Source organism: Nanorana parkeri, unplaced genomic scaffold (genome assembly GCF_000935625.1).
Source record: "Nanorana parkeri isolate BGI_ZX_2015 unplaced genomic scaffold, ASM93562v1 scaffold1062, whole genome shotgun sequence".
NCBI lineage: Eukaryota > Metazoa > Chordata > Amphibia > Anura > Dicroglossidae > Nanorana > Nanorana parkeri.
Genome location: NW_017307330.1, coordinates 580,571 through 603,766, shown reverse-complemented (window position 1 = coordinate 603,766; position 23,196 = coordinate 580,571). Strand labels below are relative to the sequence as shown.

The 23,196-nt window shown below is 40.2% G+C and overlaps 1 protein-coding gene across 1 annotated transcript in view; it reads left to right on the top strand.

Annotated features, from left to right (window-relative positions):
* The first annotated feature begins 15,258 nt into the window (after positions 1-15,258).
* Positions 15,259-23,196, top strand: part of KLHL25 (kelch like family member 25) — an 11,004-nt gene continuing 3,066 nt past the window's right edge. The window contains exon 1 of the mRNA XM_018567559.1: positions 15,259-17,086. Coding sequence (XP_018423061.1) covers positions 15,274-17,043 — 1,770 coding nt within the window. The 5' untranslated portion in view covers positions 15,259-15,273 and the 3' untranslated portion in view covers positions 17,044-17,086. The remainder of the gene's footprint in view (positions 17,087-23,196) is intronic.

The following is a 23,196-nucleotide window of genomic DNA, read 5'->3' as shown; positions in this document are numbered from 1 at the left end:
CGCCGTGTAATGACTCGCTGCTCGGGTTCCTGATTGGTCAGGAAGCTGGGCAATCAGGAAGCCAGGCGGGGAGTCATTACCGCCCCCCCGGCTTCCTGATTGGCCAGAAAGTCGGCTCCTGGTGACCAGGGAACATGGAGACAACTTCAAAGGCTAGTCAGGAAGCCGGGCAGCAAGTCATTACACACCGCTTGGCCTCCTTAATGGAACTTCCGTTATCAGCGAGTACCCAAAAAAAATGTTGGTACCGAAAAACCGGTATCTGCGCATCCCTATTTAATTCTCAGTGAAAGCTTAACAAAAAGTGGCCTGCAACAGGGAAGCTACCAGGGGTCCCCAGGGTGGTGACAACTGTATTCCTTGTTTGTACCTAAGGGCACTATAGAGCGCTGTTTTCTGTGCCACAAAGAGCCATTTACCTACAAATATGTATTCTTTTACTTGGAAGGACTGGTAATGCTGTAATTCACAAATAAAGAAACATTCTAGTTGTACAGAACCTTAATATTAGGTATTTGTACTTGCAACCTTCCTGACTATTTTTTTTCAAAAGGTATAGTCCACCTTTAAAAAAAAAAAAATCTATAAATGCGCTCACATTAATACAAAAAATGCATTTATTAAATGTTTTCATTAAAGCCTCCAGAGCGTTGAATCAATGTGTCATGGGTGCAGTGCCCGGGCTCCTGCATTGTTTACCCCCAGCTTCAGGTCTGCATGGAGGTGCATGCTGCATTCAGGTCCGAGTCCATCTGCAATGGTGACAGATGGGACTCGTAGTCTTTCCATTCACATAGCGCTGTGAACAGATTACACAGCCGTGCTGCAGAGCCACACACAGCTGTGCCGATTTTAATTTGAAACAGAAGATAGCAGGGAGAAGCCCCCCACGATTCAGGTAAGTGGGGGAGCGGTATGAGTGTGGGGGGTATCACCTGAAAATCACGAACTCTTACTGGTAAACGTTTATATGTCTTTGGGGACCTAAGTACCACCTAACATACCTGGTGTTTGATTGCTGATATTACCCGTGTGGGTGTAATGCAAAAAAAGGGGAAGGGGCCACTATTAAATGAAATGACCTCTTCCTGAGGTACCATCAGCCAGATTCTCAAGCAGAGAATAGAAGGTTAATTTCAGAAGACTGTTGTGCATGATGTGTGAGATAGTTCTGACCCTTTTTCATTTACTTAGCAAATTCAATTTCCTACCGCAGGTCCGATGGAGCATTGCAAATCAGGTTTAGTCATATTATTAGTCTACCACAGTGTTTGTTTCTCAGCTGCTGTCTTTCAGCCATTCCACAGTTGTAAGTAAACATTTGAGAACCTTTAGCAGTTTTCTGCATAAATGGTTTCTGAAATGTGGTGAGATTCTTATCTAATTCATTCCAATAAATGTTCTAAAAGTGTAACTGACCAGATAAAAAAATAATGAATATGCGCTCCCCCCCACCCAGCTAATGAAAACTCTATTGCTTTTGTTTTCTAGAGGACGCAGTAATACTCACCTTCCTCACGCTGAATGCGGATGTGAAATCTGCTCCTCCGCTCTCCAATTTAAAAATATTAAAGAGGGAGATTCTCATACAAAACATGGCCTTACCCAGGAGTTTTCTCCTTAAGTTTCTTGGGTTGGATTGCCTAAAAGTCTCCTTACTGGTTAAGTGTATGTAGTGAAATTAAATAAGAATGATCTAATTGCTACCAAAATGACAACAGATTTGTATAAACAGAAGAAATTCCATATTTAGACTAGCAGAATCCAAACCTCAGTCCCACTGAAATGACTGGCATGATATAAAGCAGGTTCTTCAGACAAGGCATGTGAGACATATACAGTTTTAAATACCACGTAATATCTGCACAGGTCCGATCAACACATACAGAGAGCATTTGGTTATTTCCATTAAAGAATGTTCCACTAGTTTCTGAGTATGTGAGCTGAGTGTAACGGTTCTCCTGTCATTAAAGCTTATGTGTGTTCTGCAACAAACAAGCAATGTATGAGATCATATACAGCAAACAGCATTGCAATGTGCTTAACCACTTCACGACGTTAGGACGTTCCATGCCGTCCTGGAAAGCATGGGCTTTAGACTTGGTTCACACCATTTTCCGGACCAGATCTGGTACATAGTGCATTGCGTTTTGTGCCGCGATTGGAAATTTCTAATTTTTCAAAACATTTTTTTTTTTAGCTCAAAATGGTCTTACAGGTGCGTTCAATGCGTTTTGATGCATTCCAGTGCATCAGTGATACATTGTGACAGCCAATGATTCAAATCATTGGCTGTTAGCACTGCCTCTGCTTCTCTATCTCCTCAGTGTGATCTGAGGTGAGAGAAGTTGACAGATTACTGCTACTAAGTGTCCCACTGAGTAATAATAAAAGCAAAAACCCTTTATTTAAAAAACAAATGACGCCTTTCATTGCTGATCACAGTTTTAAAACTGTGATCACTCTGATCAGTACAATAATACTGTTTCGGATTGTTGGCGTGTATTTTTTTTCATTAATTGTACCCATTTTAAAATAATTTTTAGAAAAAATTAACCCCTTCAGTGCTGATCAGTTTTATTGCTGTGATCACACTGATCAGGTGATTGCTACCTGTGTTTTAAAATGTTACCTTTTTTAAGTTTTTTTTTACCCCTTTACCTAGTTTCTGATCACAGTATTTTGTCTAAACTGGTTTTTGACTCGGCTTGCCCTGACGTTGCTTTTTGATTGCCGTCTGCCCAAGTATCCTGGTATAAAAAACAAAATTGCCTTTTGTATTATGGCGTATTACTATACTGCAGAGGAGGCTTATGCCATTCTAGCCCATGATTCAGCGAGTGACACCTTTGCTGTTTCTGATAGTGACACACCAACAGCATCTTATATAAAGTCCCTAAGTCAGGCTTTTAGTGATGGTGCTTCTAGCATACCACCATCTAAAAGGGGGTGTTCAGCACATCAATACTCCCAGCTGAAAATTGGGTTACGATAGGCTATACAAGATAAGGCCCTTGATAAAACACCTGCTCTGGATATTGACAATCTCCATATTCCAACTAAGCCTTAGGAGTGAAATTACTTTGATAGTTTGTTGTTTCTCGCCTTTTGTGTTTTTGTGCTTTAGTCACTGGTCCAAATATGGCTGACTATTGGCTCCAGTCATGGGATGGTATCATGTCCAGAATACAAGAAACGCATTACGAACAGACCACACAGGAATGTGACGGTAATATTTTCTTTCTTAGACTTAGAAGACTATTGGAAAGAAGATCGGCCATTTTTTGGCACAAAAAATTCTTTGAGCGGTACGTCTCCGAGGAAATTGTTCCATGGGGTCTACGTATACAAATATTTCCGCAAATTAAACATGTCAACGATAAACTAAAAGGACTGTGGGAGGAAAACTTACAGGCATGTTCATTAAAAATGGTTCAACTCTTGATTGACTATTATAATTCCGAACTTAATGGCCTGGAAGGAGAGATAAAATATCTGTTTTCGGCTTCTACCTCAATCGAGAAAAACCTCCCTTCATTTACCAAACAAGACAAAGAGCTACGTGACCATATTGAAACCTTTAGTAAGGATCTGGTCACAAACAAGGATAAAAAATGTCAGAGAGATAAACTTTCCTACACTTTAGGCCAAGCCTATAAGTGGACCAAACAAACCAATACTCGATATAGACCAGACCACGTGCCCCGTCCTTCGGACTGGGAGAGGGATAGGGGGTTTGACTCAGACTCCTCATCGTTCTCCTCATTCTCATCAAAAAACAAACAACAATATAAAACACAGGGATCTCACTTTCCACGTAGAAAAAACAAGGGAGGAGTTTCACGTAGTGACACAGGAACCCCAAAACGCAAAACACTTTCACCCAACCAACAAATGTCACGAATAGAAAAAACATATAAAGGGCATGAGGATAACTTTTCTTCCTCTGAGCAACCTCTTTTACCTACACCAAGGGCCTCGGCTCAGACACATACATCACGCATACCTATGCAAGGGGCTGAGACTACCCCGACAACATCCTTTACAACACGTCAGGAAGAATCACGTAATCATAGGGATTACCAGTCACTCCCTCTAGACACAACACACGTAGGTACCACGCAAGCTGGTTTTTTAGGAATTACGACACCAGACAACAGAAGAACGGGGAGTCTGGATCCTTTTTTGGTGAGAACAAATTGGAAGTGATAAACCTCTCGGGGTATCCCTTAGATGAATCACAGACTCAAACTCAATCCCAGTACTCAAACTGGGCTTAAGCTTTTGTCCCACGGACAATTTCAAATATTTCGAAGTAGTCAAAGACCTACACATGTTCGCAAGAAACTTGATGTTTAAGGTCATGTATGACAAAACTACCACTCAAAATAATCAACTAAAAATGGAACTATCCAGATGGGAAGGATACACTATGCAAGATTTTAGAGCCCTAAGGGACCTGATGCAACTGTTCGAAGAGGGTAATACTAGAGACACCACATCCTATGAGGATACCAAAACTGAAGGGGAATTATCTGTACAATCTACAACTTTCAAAAAAAAGTCATCTAAATTTCCACCAATACAATCGAATCCTTATATCTGGGCATTTCTTCAAAGTGCTATTAAAGATATTGAAATGTTACCCAATTTTTCGCCGGAAACAAATTTACCCAAATCTCTTAGGAAGGCCTTAGAAAGTTTATCTTCAATGGAAGACATTGTTATAAAACCCTCCGATAAAGGAGGAAATATAGTGGTACAAAATAGAACCCAATACGAACGAATGTGTAAAAAAATTCTATGCAACCCAGAATGGTACAAGAAAATCAATGAGACCCAACTAAAAACTTACCAGATGGAATACCAAACAATCATTTATCAAGCATACCATAATGATCTCATCAACAAACATTGTTTGTCATTGACATTGACATTAGATTATCTTGACATTAAATTTCCTCGTCTCCCCACTTTCTACTGCCTTCCAAAGACTCATAAAAATGTAATGGACCCTACGGGCAGACCAATCGTGTCAGGAATTGGTAGCCTTACCGAACTGGCCAGTCGGATGATTGATGACTATCTGAGACCTCATGTGATAGCTCTACCTTCATATTTACAAGATACATCTGACCTCCTTAAAAATATAGATGGTATTATGATTCCACCAGACTCCTGGCTGGTCACAATCGATGTGGAGGCACTATATAGTAGTATTCCCCATTCTAAGGGTATAGAGACCATTAGGCAGTTTCTGGACGAAAGGACCAACTCACCGACACCATATAACAACTTCATTTTGGACTTGCTGCTTTTTGTCTTAACACATAACGCTTTTACGTTCGGTGGGTCCCACTACCTCCAGATGCAGGGGGTTGCAATGGGCACATGTTGTGCCCCGTTGTATGCCAACCTGTATCTGGGGGGGTGGGAACGGGAACTGTTCCACTCGTTGGATGCCTGTGGGTTCTCGGACCATATTCTTACGTGGTTGAGATATATAGATGACGTGTTTGTAATTTGGATGGGCTCTAGGGAGGAGTTGGAGGTATTTGTCTCTCGTCTGCAGCTTAATAGGTTCAATTTAAAATTTACCATGCAGTGCCACCAAAAGTCCATTTACATTGTTTTCTGTACTCAATCATGCTCAATAAGTTGTTATGAATTGAATCATGTTATGTGCAAAGGGTCACACTCTGTTCCTAGGACAGTGTTAGTAGAGAGCAATTTTTTTCAGTCCACAGCCCTACGAACAATTGTATAAGGTTTTTTTTTTTTTATATATGTTATCTGATCATTTGGCACTTGAACCCCAATCATGTATGTCTATAAGAACATAGGATGAATCATGCAGGTTTCTGTTAATGGTGAGGTATTGTGCATGTCGAAAGAGCTATGTTATGGACTATCTACTCAATTTTATCATTGGCTATAAGCCCTCTTTGTTTCTCTCCTTTTTTAGGATTTATATGAAATAAACTAATATATTTTTACATATTGTGGTTGGAGTTGTCATTTTCTGGTGCTTTCAAAACCCCACTTCTTCTTTCTTTAAAAGAAATTTTTTTTTGATAAAACACCTATCTGAAAAGTTTGCAGAAATTTACATCCCTGACCAGAATATCTGTGTGGATGAGTCCCTCATGAAATTTAAGGGAAGGTTGCTTTTTAAGCAATACATTCCATCAAAGCGCTCACAGTATGGAATTATATTTTATAAACTGCAATTGCAGTACAAGCTATACCTGGGCATTTCACATCTATGAGGAGAAAGACCGCCATTTAGATCCACCTGGTTGCCCAGATTCTATGAGCACAAAAGGCTAAATTGTATGTGATCTTCTCCTACCCTTGCTAAATAAAGGTGATCATCTATGAGTTGACAACTACTATAGCAGTATAGATTTATTTAAACATTTATTTTATTTGAAAACCCTCATCTGTGGCATAGTGCGCACAAATCGGGCAGGTATTCCCTGGAAGCGCACCTTACTGTCCATCTCTACCAGGCTTATGTATCACAGACTGTTTCAGAGTCTACCGTACACAGGTATTCTATTCATTCAAATTATTCTGTATGTGACTTGATTTCTTGGCGATTATTCTGTGTACCTGGGCTTGTCCTATGCTGACTACTCTGACTTCTGGATCCCCTGTCCTTGGCCTATCCCCTTTAAAGTTAAACCAAGCATTCTAAAGCCATAATAAAGCAGCTACACAAAACAACTCAAAATACCCCATTTGGAATACCCTGGGTTGTCTATTTTTGAAAATGGTATGCCATCATTTGCAAATTTTCGTTCCTAGGCTGCCATACTGTCTCAAAGGCGACCTAGTTCCAGTAAATCAATGTTTCAAATTTTGAAATGGGTATGCAATATATTTGGCCCTGTAACTTTCCACAAAAAACTGTATCACCAGTACAGAATACTCTGAAAATTGTATGTTATTATGGAAAGATTTTCTTTCCTAGGCTGCCATACTGTCTCAAAGGCGATCTAGGCCGGAAATGCAATGTGTTCCATGTATGATGACTGAAAATGGGCAAGCCCCATATTTGGCCCTGTAACTCCCATAAACCCTATTTAACCTGTACATGGAGGGTATTGATGCACTCATGGGTAGAATCGGATTATGGGTGTTTTATTGCAGGAAAATGTATCAGTATATATTAGTCTTCTAAAAACAATATATAAAAAATGTAGGCGCACTTAATGTGAAAGAGGTAAATTAGGGCTTAACATACATATAGCTTAGATTCTATGTTTTGTTTTCGTTCAGAACTTGGACAATTGCCTCTGTTATTTAGGGGTTAAAAGCTGCCAAAGCACCTAAAACTAAAGATTTATACAGCGGTAATGAGACTGCAAGCACTTCTTTCCCATTGCCCTTTTGCTGGTCAGGGCCCAGGATTACAGCCAAAGAAGTGTGCCATGGACTTCAGCAGGCTGTGATTGGCTTCTGCTTCACCCTTGTTGTCACACTGCCTGCAGCTGCAGTAAAAGGGTAGGATCAGAGCAAAGGCCTGTGTATTTATGTGATGTACATCCACCTAACTCACTGTATCCACTCTCTTGCTCACACACAAATACAGCTGCCTCCTCCTCAGGCTTAATTGACAGAAGCTGATGTCAGTCAAGACTGGGCAGGGGTATGTATGTCAGTCCAGGGGCATAACAACAGATCACAAGGCCCCATAGAAAAAACTCAATGGGGCCTCCTGGTGACATCTCTCTGTGCACCTGACAGTGTCCTGCCATTGACTTAAAATATGCCTAAATGAAAGCCAGATAGCAAGAGAGCTGCCCACATATTCAGTAAACTACAAGCTAAGGCAGTATGAAATAGGGAACAGAGAGTTTAGGACAACGTAGAATAGGGAATGCAGAGCACATCATACAGAATTATATGGTGTGGAATAGAGAATGTACAGCAAATGGTACAAAATAAGGCAGTGTGGAACCAGAAATGTACAACACCGCTTACAGAATGGGGAATAAGGAAGGTACAGCACAGTGTACAGAGTGAGGCGTTGTGGAACAGGGAATGTACAATGCAGACTATGGAATGAGGCAGTGTGGAATAGGGAAGGTACAGCACGGTGTACAGAGTGAGGAGTTGTGGAACAGGGAATGCAGAGTACAGAATGAGGCAGTGTGGAATAGGGAACTGTACAACACAGAGCACAAAATATCTTACATGGATAGATGGGAAGAGGAACTGAGGGAAGATTTATAAATGGAGTATTGGCAAACAGTAGCCTCTAGAACATCTAAATCATAGAACAATAGTTCTATTATAGAGGCAAAATATAAGTTTTTAATGAGGTGGCACATAGTTCCTGTATGTGTAGCCTCATTAATTTCTGGTGCCTTACCTAATTGTTGCAGATAGGTGGGTTCAGTATTCCACATATGGTGGACTTGCCTAAAAGTCTGGAGATTTTGGATCAGAATGTATAACTTTTATGTTCTCTCTCACTCGAATACACCTTTTGCAAATGCCCTTCTGAAGCACTACTAAATCGACACATTAAGAAAATACACTCCAGACTTTTTTTTTTTCATAGCAGCTAGAATAGCTAGCGCCAGATTTTGGAAGACTTCTTCCATCACTTTTGAGACCGCTCTACTTCTAATCTCTATTAAAGTAATACGTAACTTGACCATGGAGACACACATAATAAGTTGTAATACTATGCACCAAAATGAGCCACACACCATTTACCGTATTTTTCCGTCTATAAGACGCCCCCATGTATAAGACGCCCCCAACTTTTCCTACCCAAAATTCAGAAATCAATATTTTAAATTATATTATGCATCACGCTTACCTGTGAGCCAATCACTTTATTCAGCCTCTGTTGCATCACTGGTTTCTGGCAAGAAATCCAAGTCTTAAGCCTCTGCTCCAAGTTTGGCCATTTTGCTGGTTTTCCTCTCAAGGCCTTCTTCTTTTTGGGCATCTTAAGGAGTTGCTCTTCCTGTTTTCTCCACTGTCTGATCATACACTCAGTGAGAGGAGGTCTAAATTGTCTCTCTGCAGCTCTATTTCCATGCTCTTTTGCATAAGTGATGACATCCAGTCTAAATTTTGCAGAGTAAGCCAGTCGCTTTACAGGTTGTTTTTCATTTTCTGACATTTTTATGGTCACAGAATGCTCCGACATTACCGCTCTGGGCACTGTCTACACGATCTCCCCAGCAACAGTTGACGTCAGGTACAAAAGATTTATGATTGGAGGAGAACTGTTTTTACTTGTGTCTGCAATCCGATGTTTCACTCGTGAGGCTAGTTTGCAGTGGTATCAGCACTTTTGAAACCGCGGCCCCCGTGTATAAGATGCACCTCCTATTTTTAGGTAAACATTTTTATGAAAAAGTAGCGTCTTATACACGGAAAAATACGGTACTTGTAAAAGCCTTTATTGAGACTGTAACTTTCATATGCAAAGTATTTTCCGCCTTGTATTTGGGAAACGTAAAGGGTTATTCACGAAAGGGTGGAGAGTTTGGAGAAGTGAACTATCTAGGACAACATAGCTGATTTTGAAAAATTCTCCAATTCAGCTCTCCAGTTCAGCTATGTTGTCCTAGATTGTTCACTTCTCCTGCCTTCTTCAAACTCTTCACCCTTTTGTGAATAACCCTGTTGGTAAAATCATTGAAAATGAATGCCGCCGCCACATTTAAGGACTGTGGTAAGCTGCATTATTATTACTATTCAGGATTTATATATCACCGACAGTTTGCGCAGTGCTTTACAAAATATATTAAATTTCTGTTCTTTTGTTTAGATACATGTAAATAGCAGATTGCCTATTGTGAAACAAACTTCTGTTGCAAAGTGCTGCAGGCAGCCACCTTTATATATTACATTAAGGTAAGGGTTTTTTTTTTTTTTGTGCTGACACGCACAGAAACATATGACACCTTCTTCCAGCAGGCTCATGCCCTTAGACATCTATAAGGTTGTTTGTATCTACATCTATTTTCTGCTGAGTGCTTTCTTAGTCTTGTGTTGTTGTGTTTTTTGACTTGAGCCTACTATTTAATCAGTACTGTATTAGGGCAACTTGTGCTTTTAACAGACAACCCAGAGAACCATCAGTGGACGTTATTTGCAGGTTCGAGCTTTTTAACTTAATTGCAAGAGATTGAGCATGTGTCTGACATGAGCGCATTGAAGTGGTCGTGTAATTTAGGCACATATCATTAGACTGGGGATACCGCATTGATCTCTCTATGAATTACAGTGACTCACTCCATTGTCTTTTGCACCGAGTAAGCACAATTTCTAAGCATTTTCCTTTAAGTTATATTTCTATATTCGATGATCTCACTAAACAAATACTATTGTGGTAATGAAAGTACCATGCTGGTTTAGGTAATATTTCCCAGAGAAACCGCATGACAGATGATATCATGTCAGTATGTAGAGATCTCTTGTTTAACTCTTAGATGGTATGAAACATTGCTGAGCACAGGGTTATTTCTCTTTGTAGAGAAAGTTATTTCTCACTTTGTAGCTACCCCTGCACTGCAAGGGAGGGTTAACTCCTCGGTCCCGCCTTGCTGCTAGAGCGGTCCTTGTAGCCTCTTCTCCCCGGTCTAAGGATCTGTGACATCATCATGTCTATTTCAGTGTATTAGACGTGAGGGGGAGTGAGGTGAGCAGTCACTGCTGCAGGACCTAGGATGGGGTGAGTATTTCTTCTTTGTTATCACCCCTAGAGAAAAATTAGCAGTTAAACCTTGCAGTTTGTGGGTAGCCCCACTGCAAAGGTTATCTTTTCAAATTCCTGGAGATCTTCATTAGTCCTTCTGACCTTCTCACAGGATTAGGTGATGCTTCGATCTTTTATCACTACACATCATATACAGTTGGTCCTCTCCATCATTACTGGGTAGATATCTGTCCATCTAATCACATGATGTAGACACTTTCTTTCTTTAAAGGGGAGGAGCTCCATCAAGGCCCCACAGCGATACCTAAGCTGGCCATACACCTATAGATTATCTGCAGATTTTTTAGGGTCAGATGGAAAAAGTGGAGACAGAAAACAGATTCCTCCATCTACGCTAAACTGTGTGGATGGAGGAATCTTCAGTATCTTGCTAGTTGGCCCCGCTGGCTCTCAAAATACCTGAACAATCTGATTGGAATCAGCCATTGTTCAGGTATTTTGAGAGCCAGCGGGGCCAACTAGTAAGTAACTGAAGCTTGGCTCAGTGGAAGATTCCTCCATCCACAAAGCATAGATGGAGGAATCTGTTGTACTTTTTCCACCTGACCATAAAAAATCTGCAGATAATCTATAGGTGTATGGCAAGCTTTAGCTGGTAAAATGTGCAATTTGTCCTGAGCTTTTCTCTCTATTCAACCGATTGGAAAATCTCTATACAATAAGTACTCCTGACCACTGATGGTGCTTTTGGAAAGGGAAATGGTCCGATAGTTGTAAAGGATGTTCAAAACTGGAATTATCACTTGTTAGTAGGGATGCACCGATATATCGGCCGCTAAAACATATCGGACGAAAATGGCACTTTTGGCTAAATGCTGAAAGTGTCATTTTCCTGCCGATACAGCAAAGCATCCATGATTTCTTTCCTGCCCGCTGGGCGCTGCTCTGTGTCCCAGCGGGGAGGAGAGAAACTGTGACTGCCGGCCAAGCACTGCTGGATGAGAGGGCTGTGAGCGGCCAGCGTCTCTCCTACCACACCGCTCAGCCTCCTGTCACAGAACGGGAGAGCGGTGTGTGGGCGGAGATAGCCAGGGCTGTCGCAGGAGGCTGAGCTCTCTTCACCTCACTGCTCGCTCAGCCTCCTGTGACAGCTGTCCGAAAGGAGAGCCAATGCAAACACTCAGCGATCAGTGAGTGTTTGTACATAAATCTAAATTGAAAAAAGGGCCTCAGTCATGAAGGGGTTAAAAGAAAAATATTTACTAAAAAATTAATAAATAAAATATGTTAAAAAAATGAAAATACAAAACATTTTCGGTCTGACATATTTTTTTTATTTTGGTTTTGAAATTTCAATTTTGGTGCACCTCTACTTGTTAGTATTGATTTTTATGACTGCCTTAAAGGGTTAGGGGTCTCCTGGTCCTATAGAAGTCTATGGGGTTCTACTGGGCACATTCAGACAGTAGTTAGAATAGGGCTGTCTGGAGATAAACATCTTTGTGAGACTCAGCTGGGGATTTTTTTCCGAATTCTGGTCTTGCATTCAGATGTCTTCCACAATTATATCCCACCTCAAACTAACCACTCAACTATCACGTTCTCACACAATTCATCCCCACACAACTACCTCCTCATGTATCACTTGTCCCTCCCTTTTAGACTATAAGCCCTCAGGGGCAGGGCCCTCCTTACCATCTTGTCTTGAATTGAATTGTGATTGTAATGTCTTCTTTATATGTCTTCTTTATATTGTAAAGCACTGCGCTATATAAATTCTGTATAATAATAATCATATTGGTTTCCCTCCTATGAGATAACCAGTATTATATGGAATGCATTGCTTTAATGTAATTGAGGCCTCACACAACGTAGTAATATTACTACAATTAATTGATAGGCTAAATGCAAGGACAGCTAACAGAATGGCTGCATTTGCACTGTATGCTTGGCAGGTATAACTTAAATTGATATCTGCAATGATTTGCAATATGTTAGTGTCACATATGCTATTGTTTGCAAAGTCTACACGTGTTACTGTACTCAAATGCTTGGCCTGGAATGACTGTATAGATTACCCTACCACCCAGGATTCACAGGAAAAAACTTCTATTCAAGTGTTACATAAGAAAGTGTGAAAATACCTTTTTTATAGCAAAATTTTCCAAACCACAACCACTGTAACGCTCCATAAATCAGAGATCTTCATTTCGAAACTCTTGTGAAATATACATTCTTGGAGCCAATACAAAGCAGTTCTTGGTGGTCACAAATTCACCATGATTGGTACATTTCAAGAAGAGCATTATTTTCTTTGCTTCAAAAGTGTTAAAAGTAATTGAGTGATTGAAGTGTGTGTTTTTTGTTTTTTTTATGAGAATCTGTTTGTAAGTATAACCTCAAACTAAGGTTTTAGGTTGGGAATATTTTATGAAGCATGCAAAGACCAATTAGGAGGTAACTATAGCAGTCAATTGATTTTCTGTATCTCCATTTCATTTAGCAAATTGTTGCTCCATGGTTCTGCACGTTAATTATAATCATTGCTTTTTTGCATTCTATTTAATAAGCCTATTAGTGTTTGGGGGCAATTCAGGTACAAATCCTGGTTCCTAGCTTGGAAACATTAGTATGGAAAGCTTCATGTTTAGCAAGGATTCACAAGGTAAACTCCATGCTGCAGCTTCATTTTGGAAATGTAATACATATTTTTAACAAATTTAAGACCACAGCCTCTGTCCCTCCATAGGCCTTAAACATTTTTTTTTGAGTTTGTGTTGGGTATGCAATATCTTCTTTTTTTTTTTTTCGCTTTAGTAGTCCTGACATGTTTGGGCACATATAACATAAGTTATTCGCTTATAAGGATTAATTAGGAATTAATTTTCCCCAGTTCTTTTATCCGTACCCTGTTATTTCCCCTAAACTGTAATCCTCAAAATCTTTTGAGTACAACAGTATCCCATAAATTGTTAATTTACCACAAAGATACAATATGATCAAGTCGATTTTGTGCAGATTTCTAGATTGAATTTTATTTGCTAGTTAAAACCAGATAAAAAAAAAAAAAAGCAGCAATTATGTAATAGGAACGAGAGTTTTGCCCGGTACTTAATTTTAACAAAAACTTAATGGGAATAGAAATGAACTATAATCTTGTGTGGAATGTGGTCAGATGAAGTAGTTTCCATAAGAATATCAAAACTGTGTATTGGCTTATGTTAATGTGCTGCTAAATTCTCACTATGTAACTCAGGGCCAGTTTATGTGCCAGTTTATGTGAACTGTTAAAATATAGTGAATGCACACTTCATATCTGTAAACTTCTGTCTGCATCTATTGCCGGACATCTGTCCCTAGCCGGAGGTGACCACTGGCTATGCGGATACATGTGTATAACCGCACACCGCTGCAGCTCCAGTAAGCCTGTCATTGCTTTGTAAAGACTTTCTCGACTGAAGCTTTCTAAAACTACCGGTAATTTTTGCTGCAGGAATCTGTTGCTGGCCATTAAAGTCTGTGTGAATGGGGCCTTACACTTTATGTATAGCTGACTGGTAAATGAGTAATTTACACTTGGGGAAAACCTTTTTTAATTTTATGGAACACACCTAACTTAGATTGCTTCTAGGGGTTTTATATGCTATCCCAGGGTATAGAAGGCCGCAGTCACCCTAGTAATCATAGATGCCTAGGGTTATTCCTCTGTATTGTACATTAAACTTTCATTGAATGCATTCACTTCCTGGTGGTGGCAGCCATATGTATACCTATAAGTCCATATGCCATGATAGGGCAATAATTCATATTAGGGATGCACCGATACCGATACTAGTATCGATATCGGTGCCGATTCCGAGTATTTGGGCAAGTACTTGTACTCGCCCAAATGCTCCGATGCCTAGCACGAGTACTTCCGGTATCAGGAAGCCGGGCAGCGCGTCATTACACGCTGCCCGGTTTGGCGATTGAGTGGAAGCTGGCCTCGTGAAGTAAGGTTACCTTACCTTAGTATGTGCAGCCTGTCATCCCCCGGGGCCTCTCCAGCGAGAATGCGGCCTTCGTCCGGTACCCAGTCCGAGCCGTCCAATCAGGAAGTCGGGCGCCGTCTAATGGCGCGGCGCCCTGTTTTCTGATTGGCCGGGAAGCTGGCTTCATGCTCCCTCGCTGGAGAAGCCCCGAGGGATGACAGGCTGCACATACTAAGGTAAGAGGGGACTTTTTTGTTAATCGAGAAGCCGGGTGGCGACTCTTTACACGCTGCCCTGCTTCCCGGCCAATCAGGAAGCCAGGTGGCGAGTCATTACACGCCACCTGGCTTCCTGAATGGGACTTCTGTTACTCGGTGATTGGTATCGGCGAGTACCGGAAAAAAATTATCGGTACTCGTACTCGGTACCAAAATACCGGTATCGGTGCATCCATAATTAATATAAGGTACATGCATATTTCATTTTTTGTTTAAAAAAACAAAACAATCTTATCCATCATAAATAGTTTTATATGGAAGTGTTTAAAGGTAGCACTATTAATGTCCTGCTTGCAATTTTTTTTTTTTCCATCTCTCAGCTTTAGATGCCATCATGTCTGTCAGTGTGCATGAAAATAGGAAATCCCGGACCAGTACTGGGTCTATGAATATTTCCTTATATCACAAGCTTGCTCATCCAGACTGCGTCCTAAGCCATCTTAATGTCATGCGGAAACAGCAGCTTTTCACTGATGTCACCCTGTGGGCAGGAGACCGCTCTTTTCCATGTCATCGTGTAGTGTTGGCAGCCTGCAGCCAGTACTTTGAGGCCATGTTTAGTAATGGATTGAGGGAAACCCTTGATAACACTGTGAATTTCCATGACAGTATTCATCCCGAAGTATTGGAACTTTTGCTTGACTTTGCCTATTCATCTAAAATCATAATTAATGAAGAAAATGCAGAGTCCCTGCTGGAGGCAGGAGACATGCTTCAGTTTCATGATGTACGAGATGCAGCAGCCGAGTTCTTGGAAAAAAATCTGTATCCCTCAAATTGCTTGGGAATGCTGATGCTATCTGATGCCCATCAATGCCGACGACTGTATGAACTGTCTTTGCTAATGTGTTTGGTGAATTTTGAAACTGTGCACAGAACAGAAGACTTTAATAACCTGTCAAAAGACATTTTGCTTGACTTGGTATCTAGTGATGAACTTGAAATTGAAGATGAGCAGGTGGTTTTTAATGCTATACTACAGTGGGTTAAGTACGACTTGAACAAGAGAAAAGACGGTTTTCCTGAATTGCTAAAAAACATTAGGCTGGCTTTGCTTACCTCAGATTCTCTGAAGGAGGCCATTGCTTGTGAGAATTTAGTAATGGCTGATGAGAGAAGTAAATTGATTATGGAGGAAGCTGTTCATTGCAAGAGAAAGATACTGCAGAATGATGGCATAGTGACTAGCCTGTGTGCTAAACCTAGGAAAGCAGGACACACCCTGCTGATTCTGGGTGGACAGACCTTTATGTGTGATAAAATTTATCAGGTTGACCACAAAGCTAAAGAAATTATTCCAAAAGCTGACCTGCCAAGTCCGAGAAAAGAATTTAGTGCTTGTTCCATTGGTTGTAAGGTCTACATCACTGGTGGGAGGGGCTCTGAAAATGGAGTGTCTAAAGACGTTTGGGTGTATGACACAGTTCATGAAGAATGGGCAAAGGCAGCGCCAATGCTTATAGCAAGGTTTGGACATGGCTCCGCAGAGTTGCAAAATTGTCTCTATGTTGTTGGAGGACATACAGCAGTTGCTGGCATTTTCCCAGCATCACCTTCAGTTTCTTTGAAGCAAGTGGAGAGATATGACCCCCTGTCAAATAAATGGACAATGGTGGCACCACTGAGAGATGGTGTTAGCAATGCAGCTGTGGTCAGCGCCAAGGTAAAACTGTTTGTCTTTGGAGGCACAAGTATACATAGAGACCGTGTCTCCAAAGTGCAATGCTATGATCCTTTTGAGAACCGTTGGAATATAAAAGCAGAATGTCCACAACCATGGCGGTATACTGCTGCTGCTGTATTGGGTAGCCAGATTTTCATTATGGGAGGGGACACAGAATTCACAGCGGCCTCTGCCTATCGCTTTGATTGTGAAACAAACCAGTGGACTAGAATTGGAGATATGACCTCCAAAAGGATGTCTTGTCATGCTCTAGCATCAGGAAATAAGCTTTATGTGGTTGGTGGATACTTTGGGACTCAAAGATGTAAAACCCTAGACTGTTATGATCCAATCTCGGACTCTTGGAATAGTATCACCACTGTGCCTTACTCTCTTATACCTACTGCCTTTGTGAGCACCTGGAAGCATTTGCCAGCATGAGTGGGTTGACTAAATGAAGGATAACCTATTATGTCTTGAAGAGGTAAACTTAAGATGAGTTTATATGTATGGTTTTTAATTTTATCATTTTATTATATTATACAGTACTGTGCAAAAAGTTTTAGGCAGGTGTGCTGTAATGCTGTAAAGTAAGAATGCTTTCAGAAATTAAAAGTGTTAATAATAGTTTATTTTTATCAATAACTAAATGGCAAGTAAAAGAAAAGAAGAGAAATCAGTCACTTAACTAGAGCTGATCGGGCTTATACAAGAATATGAATATTTAACGTTAAATGGCTACACTTGCGCAGGCTTACTAATATATGAAAGACGTATACAGCGATCAGCCATAACATTATGACCACTGAGAGGTGAATAACATTGATTATCTTGTTACAGTGACACCTGGAAGTGGGGGGGATATATTAGTCAGCAAACGAACATTTTGTCCATGAAGTTGATGTGTTGTTAGCAGAAAAAATGGGAAAGCGTAATGATTTGAGTGACTTCAACGGGGGCCAAATTGTGATGGCCAGGTAACTGTGTCAGAGTAACTCCAAAACTGCAGCTCTCGTGGTATGTCTCTGGTGTGCAGTGTTCAGGACCTACCAAAAGAGGTCCAAGGACAGAACCGGTGAACCAGCAACAGGGCCATGGGCTTTAATGCACATGGGGAGTGAAGTCTGATACAATAGAAGAGCTACTGTAGTTCAAATTGCTGAAAAAGTCAACACTGGTTTCAATAGAATGGTTTCTGAACACGCAGTGCATCGCAGTTTGTTGGGTATGGGGCTGCGTAGCCTCATACCCATCAGGGTGGCCATGCTGACCTGTGTCCATTGCCAAAAGCACCTACAATGGGCATGTGAGTATCAGAACTGGACCATGCAGCAATAAAAGAAGGTGGCCTGGTCTTATGTGAGCATCAGAACTGGACCATGCAGCAATAAAAGATTTTTGCCTGGTCTTATGAATCACATTTTCCTTTACATCATGTGGATGGGCAGGTGCATGTGCCGCTTACCTGGGGAAGAAACGGCACCAGGATGCACTATGGAAAGAAGGCAAGCTGACAGAGGCAGTGTGATGCTTTGGGCAATGTTCTACTGGGACACTTTGGGTCCTGCCATTCATGTGGATGTTACTTTGACGTGTACCTAAACATTGTTTCTGACCAAGTACACCCCTTCATGGAAATGATATTCCCTGATGGTTGTGGCCTCTTTTAGCAGGATAATGCGCCCTGCCACTCTGCAAGAATGGTTTGAGGAACAGGACAAGTTTAAGGTGTTGCCTTGGTTTCCAAATTCTCCAGATCTGAATCCAATCGAGCATCTGTGGGATGTGCTGGAAAAACAAATCCGATCCATTGAGGCCCCACCTCACAACTTACAGGACCTAAAAGCTATGCTACTGATGTCTTGGTGCCAGATACTACAGCATATCTTCAGAGGATTAGCAGGGTCCATGCCTCCATGGGTCAGAGCTGTTTTGGCGGCAAAAGGGATACCTACTCAATTTTAGGTGGGTGGTCATAATGTTTTGGCTGAATGGTGTATATGCCCTTTATTTAGATTAGAAATATGATGCATACTGAAAACTGGTCAATTTTATTAATTTTTTTTTTCGGAATGTACATTTTATTGTTTTGCCATGTCAGTGATTGGTAAAACGTTATATATATATACCCTGAACCATGAAAAGTACCTTGTTTTTCAACTGTCTTTACATCTACCCCAGTGACAATGTTAGAGGGGCTTAATTGCGTATTTGGGATTATCTGATTTATTTTAGCAGTTCTTGGTAGATCATATATTTTATAAATGGGTACACAGTTTAACCACTTCATGACTGAGCTAGTTTTCAGTTTCTGTTCATAAATGACTGACACACTTTTTAAATTTTTGCTGTGTGATTCTTACACGGCTGTAATATACTTTCTTTCTAAATGTACCCACACATATTATATATTGTTTTTTAAAGCACAGATAGGGCTATATAATTATATCAAACATGAAGAAAAAGACTAGAAGAAAACACCTTTGTCACAAGTTTTGATTATTTATTTTTAGAATTAAAATATTATTATATAATTATATTATATAAAATTATTATAATTTTATTTTCCTAATTTTGTTTTACACTTTATTTTTTTACACTTTGTAAAAAAAAACACTTTTTTTATTTTTTTTTGGTGTCAGTTTATATCAAGCAGTCACTATGACTGCTCGATAAATTAACTTTTTTAATTTTTGGCTATTATTAGGCTGCTCCAAACTTAGGAACAGCTAATAATAACCATAGAGAGTGATCCTGACAGCATGTCAGATTCAGATCTCACTAAAGGTCTTTGATTGTGCTCAGACAATCAGAAGTGATACATTTCAAGCAAAGAGATACTTTGTATCTCTTTGCCTGAAATGTATCAAACATCGGGCTATCGAGCTGTCTAAGGAATAGCAGAGAGGTGAGTCACTCAGCTACCTCTCTGCTATTTTCAGCAGTCAAATATGGGATTGCTATTTAGCGATCCCGTATTTGTATGTAACGGCTTCATTCTTTCATTAATGAAAGAAAGAAGCATTTACAGAAGCTTAACTATTTGATTAATGAATGTCTCAATACTGAGGCATTCATTAATGACTGGTAACCGATGAGAATCAGCGGTTACCGGCATTACAGAGCCTTAAATAACTCGTCACGTACAGTGTACGTGGCCAGTCATATAGGCACTTCGTGGCAGGACGTACAGTGTACGTCTCCCGTCATGAGGGGGTTAATATTCTGGTTACATATGAAAATGCAGAATGCTTATATGAAATACTTCATATTTACCTAACCAAAAGAAAAATATTTGTAAGAATTAATTTTTCCTTAATGCAAACTTAAGAGATATTTTAAATATTTAAAAGATGAAACCCCCACTTAAAAGAACATAACACAAAGTGCCTCCCATTTCCTTTGTTAGTCAGAAAAGCATCACCCGAAGACCCCTCTGATCCTAGTTTCACTTTTTTTGGGGTCAATGTTGGAGCCAAGTCTTGACTATGATGAGCTCCATGTATATACCCACCCTGTCTGGTGAGAGTTCCTTACTGAGCAATACGGGTGTAATAGGCTATGATGATCTGGTGGGAGCTTACCTTCTGAAATTACATCTTTCACAAGAGAAATACTGCCATTGCTGACCTTCTTCTTCTTTACTAAAAAAAAGAAAAGAAACCAGGATAAGGGAGGTGCACAGTGGATGCCTTTTTGTGTGCGAGACAGGTAATAGGCACTTGGTGGGGCTTGTTTTAGGCACCTCAATGATGTTTGCTTCAGATAAGGCTTTGCCCCACGAAATAACTGCAGCTTTGATTAGGTGATAGGTGTGGAATAGATGATCACAGAAAAAAGAGAAAAGGTTGACTGCCTAAAATGAGTTTCCCTGTCACTGTCCAACGGACCTAACACATTTAATGGACTACCTCTGAGGCCCACACCTAAGATCGCCCAGGTGGGCTTTGCTACATGTATGCTCCATACTTTGGTCATTCCGCCTCCACATATGGAGGTACCCACCGGTACCCGTTTGTTCAATTGAATGATCTATATACCATACACTCACTCCCGGAAGCACGGTGCCTTGTTATACTTGTGCATAATTATCCATCACCACCTGCGACTTGTTTCCGCGTGATGCACACTATAGTTCCTCCTTTTAAAAAAAAAAAAATATTTTTAGAACATATATAGACTCATTATCTGAAATTTGATTGCTAAATTACACTCCTAATGATAACTCCTCGGTCTGTGATTAATATCTGAGCACCTCGTATTGTATAGTACCGTATTGTACCCTTTGACGTTCGAAAACAATAAAAACTCTATGGTTAAAAAAAAAAAAGTTTCCATTTCAGAGCTTTTTCCTCCAGTAGACCATCACAGTTAGATTATTGCTAACCTAATTGAGAGGCAGTCTACCGGTCTGTGGACTGATTGTTCATTGTCATATTCTTTTTCATCTGCTGAAAATGTGGAATTAAAAGAGCAGAGAAGGAAATCACAAAGTCTCTGAGCGCATTGTGGTTTTCATCATTATGGAGGATGTCTGCCAAACAGACTGGGGAAAAGAGAACTGATTATTTGAAGGGAGCCGATCTTACTGTTCCCCCAATTAATTGCAATGGAAATTAGGCACACATATATGATGTGTAGGAAAAGTGAAAGGCTTAGCTGAGACAGCACTCTGAATGATTTTTTTCCCTCTCTGTCATCTACATGCTGAATGTAATTTGTGGGCTGCTGTTGGCTTTTTCAGTCATGGTCATTTGCAGCGTTCTGACGTTTTTAAGCTGCTATAACCATAATAAGCTCGCTACCTCATGACTGCATTAATCCTTTTCTAAAGACTGCCAGCTTTTGCAAATCGAGCTTCTAGGTTCCAAGAACACTATGCAACCTCTTTTTAAAAAAAAGAATGTGCTATATACATTTGGTTTAGCATTAAGGATTGTTGAAATCTCTTTGTAGTTTTATTACTCCGTAGGTATGTGGATCATATGGACATTTTAATCTTGCATACATTTTTGAATAATACACAAATATAATGTACTAAAAGCACAAGGAATAATGATACAATGCCTGGCTGCAGCTAATTCGTGTATACATCACAGTCCAAGGAGAGAACTAAATTCCCTGCCTAAGAGCAGACACTACAAGGTACCTGGTATTATCTTTAATGGTTAGAAAAGCCTCTACTGTGTCCTTCACTGATTTAGTTTTACTTTGTTACTGGGGACCTGACTTTTCTTGATTTGATGGTTAAGGTCTACCATCTGCTTCTCCAGTGAGAGTGCCTTTACTGGCCACTGTCAGCCTGACTGGGCACTGGAATGGCAGTTGGCCTGGCTTCGTCATAAAGTCAGAAGAAGCCAGGAGGAGCACTGAAGAAGCTATTTGGGTTAATGAAGGTAACAGCAGGTATCTCGCAGTCTTGGCTCTTTTAACAGCACCTTTACGCCAAAATTTTTAAAGAACATGGTTTCACATTAAAGCCAAAAAACCATACGCAAGTACAGGCAGTTGAAATTGTTGACTTTTTCCAACTTATTGGAATAGGCAAACATTCGATCTTCATTCAAACAGTGCCTACAGATAAAAGTGATATACTTGAAAAATAAACACAAGTAAAACTGGCCGTTTTTTGATCATTTTATTAAACAAAAATATCAATAGATGTAATGGTGTACTATGGAAAAAGTAAGTACAACATTGTCCTCAGAAACTTGTATTGCCCCTTTAATATAAAATTACTTCTTTAAGGTGTTTTTCACAGCTGCCCATCAGTCCCTGACATCAGCAGAGACATTTTGATTACTTCTCTAGTCAAATTTCCTTCAGTTGCAAGATGTTTGTGGATTTTCTTGAACTGAAATTTTAAATCGTTCAACATTTCAGTGGGATAAAGATCGGGGCTTTAACTAGGGCCTGTCTATACCTCTCTATTTTTTATATATTTATATATATATATAACCACTCGTATATAGTGGTTTTTAGTTGTGGGGTGTCATAGAATAGTTTTTACTTAGAGCGTATGTATAGCCAAAAATGTTTTAGTTTTGGATAGAGTAGGGGATGGTTAGAATCCCACCAGTTTATTTTTTGCTGCCTGTGTACCATTAAGGACATTTTCATTCACTCCCTATGCCAGAGGCACACTAGAAAGCTAGAGGAAATCATCCAAAGAGAGGGGAATTCCCCTCTTAGTCAGTTGACCTTGGAACAGATGTCCTCTCTGGCAGATTTTGTTTTACCTTTTTTTCTGGGGAAAGTTTTAAATTTACCCTCATATTTCTACATGACAATGGTCACCAGTACAAATAGAGGTGAATCTTCCCAAAGGAGACACAAAAAACGTGACATAGGGTCCAGCCCTTGCCCACTCTATCCAAAACTAAAAAAAAATATTTTGCCTAGCACTGCATTTTAAAATGTAACTGCACCATCAGTTCAGTTACACATGTTCTGTAGGTTCCTCAGCTCCCCCACCCATTCTTATACTCGCCTGTCCCCCAATCCAGTGAGATACTTATCAAAATCTTGCAAGCCACGTTCACTGTACACTTTATTGGATATTCTGGAAAATCCATAGTCTATACACTGGCGGAG